This window comes from Periplaneta americana, chromosome 4 (assembly GCF_040183065.1).
Source record: "Periplaneta americana isolate PAMFEO1 chromosome 4, P.americana_PAMFEO1_priV1, whole genome shotgun sequence".
Lineage (NCBI taxonomy): Eukaryota > Metazoa > Arthropoda > Insecta > Blattodea > Blattidae > Periplaneta > Periplaneta americana.
The window spans coordinates 83,122,807-83,135,032 of NC_091120.1; the positions used below are offsets into that span (position 1 = coordinate 83,122,807).

General features: G+C 34.7%; 1 protein-coding gene across 5 annotated transcripts in view; it reads left to right on the forward strand.

Annotated features, from left to right (window-relative positions):
• Nucleotides 1-12,226, forward strand: part of sr (stripe) — a 1,127,550-nt gene that overhangs the window by 1,077,118 nt on the left and 38,206 nt on the right. For all 5 annotated transcript variants that reach the window (XM_069823631.1, XM_069823630.1, XM_069823632.1 and 2 more), the window contains one exon: nucleotides 349-837. In XM_069823631.1, the coding sequence (XP_069679732.1) occupies nucleotides 417-837 (421 nt within the window). In that variant the 5' untranslated portion in view covers nucleotides 349-416. The remainder of the gene's footprint in view (nucleotides 1-348; nucleotides 838-12,226) is intronic.

The window sequence follows — 12,226 nt, forward strand, 5'->3', positions numbered from 1 at the left end:
CACTTGTTGTTCTCTCTCTGTGTGTGTCTGTGAACCTGTCAAAACTGACGGCCACCGGGTGCGTGTTTTGGTTCCCCCTTCTCCCTCCACCCACATCCTGGACCTGTCATCTCTTCACCACCTCCTCCTCCTCCCCCCCTCCGCTACTCGCCACTAGCAACACAACGAGTACGGGGGACGATGAAGACCAAGTAACAGATACTCCCCCTCCATTGCCTCTTCTCGAGCCGTTGCTGCAGTTCCAGCACTCGCCTCCCGCGACAATAGAAGACGACAGCCCCGGACTAGCCGGTGTTGAAGAGGGTAGCAACCCGTGCGAGGCTGACACTTCTTCTTCTGACCCTGCAGGCGCTACTTCCGGTGCTTCGGCCGCGGCTTCAACAGCAGGTCCCTTGTCCGCTCCTCCTGCTTCGACCATGATCATGGACGGATTGGACACGTTGACCCCCGGCCAGACGCATCACCATCACCATCATCACCACCACCATCCGACGTCCGCGCCGACCGCGGCTGCGTTCCTCGTGAGTGAGGCGGCCGTCGCAGCAGCCCAGACGTTCAGCGTGCTCAGTTTCGACACGTGCTTGTACAAGGACCCGCCGTCTTCGTCGTCGCTCATCGGTGCCGACAGCGGCGATATCGGAGGTGACCAGGGTGACAGAAGACCGGGTAGTGGAGGTCCCGCGTCCACGGGTGCGGCGGCCCCCGGTGCCGGAGGCAAGGACGAAGCCGCCGCCCCCGAAGCCCAGCCCGGAGATCTCAACACCCCCGTCACCACGTCCGGAGACATCCCGTCCTTCTTCGGGCCCTCCACAGTCGTCGAACCTCCGCCCATCACAGGTAAGCGAGTGCTTTATTTACATTCGGTGGTGTCATGTGCAAAGAAGTGGTACGCGATGTTGACGTAACCGTCACCGTTCGCAAATATGTATTATTGTATTGCTGTCGGTGACATCATAGCAACATTACGCCATGCTGACCGTCGCATCACAGTGCCGTGTCGTCACGACCGATCCCGAGAAACAACTGCCGGCTGCGCAAGCTCAGATGCCTGTGCCCGCTCGGCTGCCGGCGACGCCGCGCGAAGCGTGCCGAGCTCCTCGCTGTCAAATAACATCATTCAGAACTAATCGATACAGATGATGTCCTTGACAATGTTGTGTGTGAATCTTGTTTCACGGATGCTTGCGGAAGGACGGCGGTTTTGGTAAATGTCACACCGGAGATTTACTGCGAGGGCTTTGGTGCTCGGTAGAATCGTGTGTGACTGTGTTGTAGTACATGCTGACAGTCGACACGAAATTATTTACAAAATGTTCAAACGATCTCTTAAACTAATTCTGGAATAAAAAAAAAGCTAGGCCTACATACACTCTCGGGCCCTTCTGAACTCATTACGAAACAGTTCGTATAATAGATCAGTCCAGAAATTGTAATCTTAAAGCTGCGGTAGGCTAGGATCACTATAGATACTTTTTGTACACCCAGTCGGAATACACTCGGATCTTAGGCGTAAATTTCTTTACAACTCACATGCTATATGAATCATATATTTGCATTTCAAGGCATTGTGCAAGATACAGAACTGCGGAGTCCGTTGATGCGAAATGAATGTACGTATTTGTAATGAAAACAGCGGCCTGCATGCAGTTCATCAAGGCTTAATGTTAAATTAGTCATTGCCCATAAGGATTATTCCAAATTCTCCTTGCCCTTCGGCTAAATAAAAAGGAGTTAGGTCTTATTCATCTGAGGTTACTTCTAGTGAGTGACATGACTCAATTTAAAAGCGAATTCTGAGAAGACACAACAGGATGCAAATGGAGAGATCTGAACTTTCAGGTCTTACTGCATGTTACGAAAACCGCGTTCCAATTCAGCCATAGCATTATTAAGAAAAAATGACACTAGTTGTAGTATCTAAATGACAGGTTCTCGGTACAATTACTCAACACGGCTTCCCAGTACCCGTGCGCAAGTCCTGGTGTTATCGTTAAGTATGACAGCGGTATTAGGGTGTGGGCATTCTAAATGGAGTGCCGAAATGAGATGGAACAAGGAAATGAGATCGAGCGACCTTGAATGAAACAGTAATAAAGTTTAGAAAAACGTCCACTCGTAACTACAAATCGAAGCTATGTCGTCATCATTCTGGTCGTAGGCTATTAATCTATGTTTCTGATAATCTTTATCCCATTTTCCCGTAATCTCGTATGACATACAAAGCCATTATTTGGATTGCATGTTATCGTTTTGTTAAATGTGATGTGATTAAATGTTGATATACCAATTAATTGTTTTGCAGCAAATGCGCAGTTTTGTCAAAAGATACAATTACAAAATTTGCGTATATTAGATATCTGTTTATTCACAATTATCATTGTTGTCCTTACAAATGCTTTGAAATCAATTAAATATTATTATTATTATTATTATTATTATTATTATTATTATTATTATTATTATTATTATTATTATTATTATTATTATTACTACTACTACTACCTTTTTATTAGTTTTCCAACACAATTTCTCAGAATCACACTTGCTCGTCTTTCATTTAGATCCTCCTTTCAAAGTTCGCATTCCTATTTGTGGGTATAATTATTATAGTATAAAAAATTAAAAACGGTAATGCTCTAATTATTCTTGTGTTAAATTCTAAAATTCTCTTTACCCTTCCAGCCTTTAGGTAAGTGAAATGTGAACGTTGTTCTCGTGGTAGTAATTACGAGGAATTACTTTTCTCATTACGAAATACTATTTCACAAAGTTGCAAATAGAATTATTACTTTCCGAGTGAAGAAATTCTTAAATTTTATTTCATATATCACAACAAAAGCTTTTCCTTGTGCAAAACTCTTAACACATTGCTATAGAGCAGTGTTCGAATTGATAAAAATGTAGGGGGGGGGGATTTTTCGTTTACGTACTAATTTATTTTTTTATATATATTTATGCCAATATCAATTATAAGATCGTTTCAAAGTTGGTTGTAAAATTATTATTATTATTATTATTATTAATGTTCATTTTAATTATTGCGGCACGCGACATGATATTTTGAATTTTTGATACCAATTTTTGATACCTTATTAATAGGTGCAAGATAATTCACAAATTAGTTATAAAATCGAAGTATGAAAACAACAATAGCAACAAATGTTTATTTAAAAACGTATAACAATTTTAGCATAGTTGTATAAAAAAAACGAACTACAATGTTTAATGTAGGGATATATTATTTTCACATTAAATAATATTTTTTTAAATGTTGAAATCCAGGTGATATTTACAAACGACATTCAGAATAAATTATAGCAAATTCACTCTAGGAGAAAATGTTTTGACCGTCGCACAGAAAATAAAAATAAGTTTTCGGAAATGTCATTTCAGGAAAAATATCGCTATTCAGGCCTAGTGCTAATAATATTAAAACATGTATTCAGAGAGAGGAATTTTATTTTCCCGGTTGGGAATAAATATAGCAATGCAGAATTTGGGGGGGGGGAAAGAATTCAGAAGGGGAAAAATCCCTGGCTTACCCTCCTCTCAAGTCTGTATTCCTTCATTAGGGTGTGTGTTTGTGTGAAATTTAACATGAAGTATTAGTTCTGTTGGAGAAGTCATCCATGATGTAACAAAAATGCATGGCATTATTGGCACATTGAAAAAAATAGAGTGAGTCCCTGCACTATACGTGGGATATAAATAAAATAGTGTAACAGTTATCTTCATAATTTTTTTTCAAATTAATAATAAAATTAATAGTTCTAGAATGCTGTTATCCTTTTATTAAGTTGGCAATAAATTGAAGAACGAAAACTGTTCCTTTAATTTGAAACATACTTCAAGCTGTCAAGTCCGCGTGGAGCGCTTCTGTCGACTTAGAGTCGATAATTCACATCATATCGATAACTCACATATCGATATTTTAAGAAATATTTAAGTAATTCTAACCTAAAACTTAGTTTTACTTAAAAATGATCGAAAATCGAAAACCTTGTACAAGAAATAAATAATACATAAATAAATTGACAAGTTGCAAAATTTTTGGGAGGAAAAAAAGCTGTTTTCTTCTGATATACGAGTAGTATTGAATGTTTACAATTTTACATGAACAGTAGTTGTGAAGTTTTTTGAAATAATAGAAATAATTGGTAGTACTGTAATGGAAAAATTGAATTAAAATGTCAAGGTGAACTGATATACTGTACTGCACAGCTGATATCCATTAAAATAATTACTGGTCCTTTCAGGCATTGAACCATGATCCTTTCTTGTGAAGATCCAGCAGCTAATGAGCATGAACCAACGTCAATAGAAAAGAACAGTAATTACTAATTAACTAACATTAAAACTGTTCTATTGAACTGTTTCACTGTAACGTTTTGGAAAATAACAGTTCATTCCACATCCAGTACTGGACCGTTAGTGCTGTAGATCAACTGTTGCTACTTCCTAGGTGTGGGAGGAGTTGCTGGTGTAGGTCAGTGGAATGGATATTTATCTGTGCAGCGATTACACTCGAGGTGGCCACCTACATTGCGAGAGAGGGACAGAAACCTCGACGACGTGTTTACATACACCCACTGCTAAAAAGAAATCAACAATAACGACACAATGTGCCTCTCCTCGGGATCCCACACACACACACTCACACCCTCTCCCTCCTTTGCAAATCTGTTTACGACTTCTTCCCCTCCTCCTGCACTGATATTATGTCTGGAGGCACTAAACGCACTGCGGAAGTGATGACAAAAAAAGTTGAACATACTCAATCTTCTGTTATGTAATTGCAGACCTGTTACGTTTTGCATTTTGATCATCTGTGTCTTATGAATGCTTTCTCATTCTCAATTAAGCTAGTCATAATTTTGTAATCTTCATTTTTCTTACTTTTTTAAAAGTAAAACTACTTTTTCCCCCTACAAATGAAATTGAACCTAAATCACATAGAATATAATAAATAACTATTACATATATCGCATTTATTCAATAAAAACATCTTCCCTTCAATGAGAGTGATCACAAGGAAAGAGAAAACAAATACATACTTATATAGAAGTTTACAATGAAACAATGAAAATACATACAGTAACTTTCAAAAGAAAATTAAAGTAAAAGTGAAATTGTATTACTTGAAATAGAGATGGAATTGCAAAATCTGAATAGAATCCTTCAGAATTTCTCTAAGGATTTTCTCAATATTATAAAATGTGAATTCAATCGATTTTAAATGGTTATAGGTGTGTTTGGAGATGACACCATGAAGTCCAAAAAGAAGTGCGTGTACTGACCAACGATTAGCCATGATGTTATACTTACTTACTTACTTACTCACTTACTTACTTACTGGCTTTTAAGGAACCCGGAGGTTCATTGCCACCCTCACATAAGCCCGCCATTGGTCCCTATCCTGAGCAAGACAATCTACTAATATTAGCTTGTTGCTCTACTCGCTTGGCTACTGATAGTCTTTCTCTTAATTCTCCAGTTACCAAATAATGGTCAGAATTACAGTCTGCCCCCCTGAAAGTTCGAATGTCTACTATACTAGTGTGCCTTCTTTTATCTATCAAGACATGATGTTATACTGCTTGCTAAAATAAGGAATGCAAGGTTCATAGATGATGTTTTTTCGTCATCCGTAAGTTTTGGCTGTTGTGGATGTCTTTCAAACCTGATTATTCCTGTGTTGTTTTTTCTATTAATGACAAAATCTGCTCGTCTTATTCAATCATCTTTCGAGATACAGTGCACTTCTTCATGGACTTATAATCCCTGTTGTTGTAGGCCTGTGTTGTCTTCATTCCAAACACAGCATCATGTTTTCCAATAGCCTACAGAAAATGTTATTCAGGAAAACAAACAAGAGGAAGTCTAGCACTTTTAAAGTGACAAAAAAGCGGAATAAATGACTTAGGGAAACATTCGGCCATTGATAAACAGTAAATTAACAAATGCTACATCAAATACAGAAGTAACGAAAGCAAAATTTTGTTAATTTAAATAGGCAACAGGATAATACACTTTAACTGAAACGCTGTGTTACGTGGCTTCGTAATTTTTTAATCCGTAAGTCTGGTATTGATCCACAGTAACCTTCGCTTTTATTGACACACGCAGAGCAAATAAAACATTCTTGTCAATTTTAATGGAACTTATTTTTGTTCAGAAGTAAATTTAGCTCGAATTAACTTCACTTAAATCAGTTTTTGAGCTTCACTGTGAGCTTAGAGTATAACACAGTTTATTACGATCAAACATTAACACAGAAAAATCTAGTTTCTGGCTTGCCAGTCCGTTTATGTACATCATTTTATCATAAACCACTAGTCCTATTTTGTTCATAACCAAAACATACGAAACACAATTGAGAGTTACAGTAAAAATTAAGAAGGGCTAAGTTATATCCAAAATCTGCACTTGGCAGAGGCTAAACTGTATTCAAAATTAGTTTACAATAATAATAATAATAATAATAATAATAATAATAATAATAATAATAATAATAATAATAATATATTAGTTAAATTGATAATTGATGCATGCTATATCGTATTCCAATTTGATTTACAATAATATAGAATTAATTATATTCTAAATACTAATAATTTGAAGAAATTAAAGTTGTTAGAATTTCGTTTATATAATAAAGAAATTATTAAGTCCAAAATTAATATACAAAAGTTAAATTAGTAATTGGTAAATTCTACAGCATGTATACATTTTATATGCTCAATTACTATACACTAAATAATTTATACTAGATATGAAAGTTAAGTTACTAGAATTGGTGTACAATAATAAAGAAATTAATTATTTACAAACTTAGTTTAGAGTACAATAATTTATAAAATCTAAATTGTCAGAATTCGTTCACAGTACTAATTGATAGAGGCTACATTATGTTCATAATTTGTTTACATTAATAATTTATAGAGGCTAAATTATATCTAAACATGACTTATAATAATAATAATAATAATAATAATAATAATAATATTAATTTAAATCAATTCTATATTATGTTTATAATTGGTTTAAATAACAAAGAAAATAAGTGTGCCCGAAATTATTTTACAGTGATATTCATAGAAGTTAAATTACTGAAATTTGTTTATAATAATTATTACAAAAGTTACATTATGTTCGAAACTGGTTTGCAGTAATAATTTATAGAGGCCTACATAACTTACATTATGTCCGAAATTGGTTTTCAGTAATAATTTATAGAGGCTAAATTCCAAAACTGATTTTACAGTAATAATTTTGTAAATACTACTTTATGTTCAAAATTGGTTTAAAATAATTTATAAATGCTACATTATGTCCACAATTGGTTTGCAATAATAGTTTATAGAGCCTAAGTTATGTCCAAAATTGATTTACAATAATAATTTATAAATGCTACATTATGTTAAAATTGATTTACAATAATAATTTATAAATGCTACATTATGTCCAAAATTGGTTTACAATAATAATTTATAAATGCTACATTATGTCCAAAATTGGTTTACAATAATAATTTATAAATGCTACATTATGTCCAAAATTGGTTTACAATAATAATTTATAAATGCTACATTATGTTAAAATTGATTTACAATAATAATTTATAAATGCTACATTATGTCCAAAATTGGTTTACAATAATAATTTATAATTACTATATTATATTCAAATTGGTTTACAATAATAGGGAGATTATGTCTAATTAGTTTACGATGATAACTTACAGAATTCAAATTTCCGGAATTCGTTTATAATAACAATTATTGATTGGAGGCCACATTATGTTCAAAATTGGTTTAAGTAATATTTTATAAATGCCACATTATGCCGAATATTGGTTTACAATAATAAGAAGCGCAATTATGTTCTTAAACAGTCTAAAGCAGTAATTGTTATAGGTATCTTACTCAAATAATTGCCTTCCGGATTTGGCGTAGATGCATGCTTTCAGATATAGAAATATAGAAGTGTTCCTCGTAAGAAAAATCACCCAGAAACCTAATGTGATACGTCTTTCCGTCTAGTTGAAATATTCCTGATAGACTAAAGGGAGAGGACTCAGGAAATAAAACTCCAGATCGAGAAATATCTTGATAATTGTTTTAAATTCTTAATGGTCTAATGGTACTCAGAAATTTATTTTCTATAGTAAGTTTGGTTTTAAAATTACTCATAATATTAGATAAAGTGCTCGGGCAGTGTCTACTTCCTACTGGTGACATCCACTGAAAATTTGATTTGTAATGTGGCGGCTTCTAGATCTGCATAAGTGCGGTAAGCAAGCTATCTGATCCCAGTGTGCCAGTCAGCATCATGCTTTGCTTTCTTGTACGGCACGTAACTCGAGAAGAAGTGCAGCAACAACCGCCGCGTTCCTCTGGTGTTAATGATACAATCAGGTTCTGTTCCTGTGCAAACCTTGAAGCTCACGTTTCTCGAGGAGCCAAGTTACTCCTGAGCAGATAATGCAAATCTTATGTGTAGAATGTGGCTTCCATTATTTGTTTTATAATTAATGCATGTCCAAATTTGATCTAAATCGCTATATGCGGTGCAGGGGGGGGGGGGTTGCTTAACTGGTGCTGAATTAGAAAATCTTTATTCCCTGTCTCATCAACTAAAGGACCTTAATTTAGAACAAGTGTAGATTGGGCTCTTTCCATTAACTAGTGATAAAAAAAGAAGTCATAACTTTTCAAAGGTTTAAGTAAAGATTAATTTTTGCTCCTACAGAATATATCTGTCATGGTAACAATGATTATTAGAGGAGAAAAATTCACTCCGGCGCCGGGGATCGAACCCGGGTCCTTGGTTCTACATACCAAGTGCTCCAACCACTGAGCTACGCCGAAGTTCAATCCCTGGCGCCGGAGCGAACTTTTCTTCTCTAATAATCATTGCTACCATAACAGATATATTCTGTAGGACTAAAAATTAATCTTTACTTAGATTCTTCGCCCAACAGTGCATATTACTGAGGAATCCCAGCTACCAAGTCACTTAATTGAGTGCGCTCCATATAGAATGGCAGTTGACTTAATATATGTCAACATATATGTCGAACTTGAAGTCAGGCCACAAAGGGAAAAACAATAGAGAAGAGGGATTCGTTCCGGTGCTGTCGATTGAACTTTGGCGTAGCTCAGTGGTTGGAGCACTTGGTACGCAGAACCAAGGACCCGGGTTCGATTCCCGGCGTTGGAGCGAATTTTTCTCCTCTAATAGTCATTGTTTTCAAAGGTTGCTCTACATCGTATTCATATGGAAAAACATGGTTTGCGAATGGGTTTCTACTCGCTAGAGTCGTTACAAACAGCTAAATCTTCTACACTCACGTCGAAAGAATATTTCTTTCACCCTCCACCCACACTTGCTTAAATTCAGGGATAGAAATGTACTCCATACATAAGGAACCGCTGATGAAATATATTGGCCTCCGTGTCAATCAAAATAGGTAACATGAAAGCTGTGTTAAACCTCCAGGTTTCATTCACAAGTCACATTAGCCTATAATGAAAGACTCGAGAAGATGCCTAAAAATTCTACATAGCGAAGAAAATTGAGGAGCGATTTTAATTCCTTGTGGCTAGAGATTGATCGTGATGCTGAAACACAGGGACATAGTTCAGTTCGTGGACACAATGAATATACGCCGGACGTAAATAACTCGTTTCTCGCTTGCTATGAAGCGGTTCGCCAATTAAATTAACTCGTCTGTGTTAATTGCAAGGCAAGACAATTCGATTGTTCAGCTGGACGTTTCACCATACTCAGTGGTGGCTATATAGCTTAGACGGAGTGTTTTCTGTTTATTTATAGTAGGCCTAATAGTATTTCGAAATTATTTTACCAAATTTAAAATCAAAATAATACAACGAATTTCTGCTAATAGTAGCTAGGCCTATAATAATTTTTCACTAGAAAAGTTAAAAATCGACAGGTAAAATATATCCCCAAATTGAAGTAGCTCCGTTTCAAATATATGTACAATTCAAATTAACTGTACCTTAAAAGTGATCAAAAGATAAATTTGATTAACTAAAGACAAATTTAATCAACTCGTGTGTTTATAAATTTTAATTTCAATATTCTGTTGTTATTACAGTTTATTGTACAATCTTATGTAATACTTGATTAAAACAATTATTTAATTCCTTTATATTTGTTAAATAATTGAAAAAACTTTGAGATTTGTATAGGCTTTCCATGTAGAGCAAGCTTTTCATGGTACACCCATCAGTCTCAAAATGTCGGATATATATATAAACGGCTTCAATGAGCGTAAATAGATTTATTCAACATAAAATTATTCTTTTTTATTATAATCGTTGAATTTGTTCCGTGATTGGGAGAAGACAAGTTTATGATAGGTATTATTTAGAACAATAGCATATATTTGGCTCATAACACGGTTGAAAACTGTAAAAACGATACATTATTAAAACTTCTGCCTTCAGACGGAAAATCAGATCTTTTGATTGAGTTAGTTGACACAAAATCTGTATCACTTAAAATATGATCTTGGGATTTTGTAGGATGACTTTTGAGTGAAAACTGTAAAACTTTTATTAAATGGTTAGGTACAGCTTAAGGCAGTAAAATTTTGGAAATATTCAACATTTTTTTTCCTCCATTACTGTATCTCATACAATAATGAAAATTAGTATGTGTAAAACATTGTCCTTCTTCTACATGAAAAAAAGATTTTTACGATTTAAAAAAATTATTTACATTTTTTTTTTTTAATTTCAGTTCACTGTGCAGTAATGAAGTGTTTCTCTCATAACTAAAAAACTATCCAACATTCTGTGATGAAATATTTTCTGTGCATTTATGCATGTCATATCTACAATATGATGCAAGATCACTTTTCTACCTTTGATATATTGTCTGATAAAAAAATAAATTAATTTAAAACAATGGTCAAACATCAGTATTTTCTTCTAACACAAAATAAAAAAAATATTATTTTTTAAGGAATGTAGTTGAAAGAGCATTATATTATAAACATGAGTTTCAGCAATAAAATAAAAGAGAGAGAATATGAAAAAGTTAACGAGTTTATGAGTTATGAGGGAAACGCTTCATCACTGCACAGTAAACTGCCATCATATTGAATTTTGAAAAAATATATATATATATATATATATTTTTTTTTTTTTTTAATCGTAAAAATATATATATATTTTTTTTCATACAGCAGAAGGACAACGTTTTACACATACCAATGTTTAATATTTCCAAAAATTGTACTGCTGTAAGCTGTACCTAACCCCTTAAGGGATATTTTGTATTGCACGTGGGATTAGTGAAATAACACAAACTAAAAAAACAGCAATTAGAAGTACCTAATATTGAATGTAATAAAACAGGAAATATTTATCTCCTTTCTGTATACATCGATCATATTTTTGGTGTTTGTCCGTAAGTTTTATTTCATTTTAGTGCCAAGCGATAAATTGACTCTAGAACAAAATACTAATCTAAGTGAGGGAACTTGAAGGTAGAGTGTTACGCCATACATGTTGTGTAGATTGCGAAGTCTTTAACCATAAGATAGTCCTGATCTGAACGTCACGCCTACGTCACGTCCAGTGATAACCTTTATCTCTCTCACAGAGCATTTTAATTTGTACAAGATTACACTTCTTCCTTCCTTTCGGTCTTCCTTCCTTTATAGTCAATGGAAACGAGTTTGCTTCCACATAAGGGGCGTCACTATCGCCTTGTGTTGTACTTTCCCTACTAACGGAGAAGTGAAAAAGTTTCTATTTTTAATCTTTGTTATGTAACTACTCAATTCATGTCAACCGACTAGTGCTTAAATTTTAGATTTTGTTTATGCGAGGCAGTGACTTACAGAAAATATTCTACCTCCACTCCCAATTTGGGAGAATTTTTCCTCCTGATGTTGAAAAAAATCACGTTCAACAACAAAACTATTACGTCATTTTACGTAGGGTGTACTCTACTCGTCAGTGTCACTGGGCTGAATGTAAATAAATATATCTTCAAACACACATGAAAACTATTGAATAGAAAAGTTACAATATAGCGTATCCATAAGAAATGGTTTCCTTTAACTTCAGTATGTTATATTAGTTTAGATCCAGTAGGTACCAAGGTGCGGGTTACAATGTGCGCGACCTAATTCTAACTTCACAAAATTAGAATTAGTATCAGAAAGATTTAAATTTGACAAGGGTTT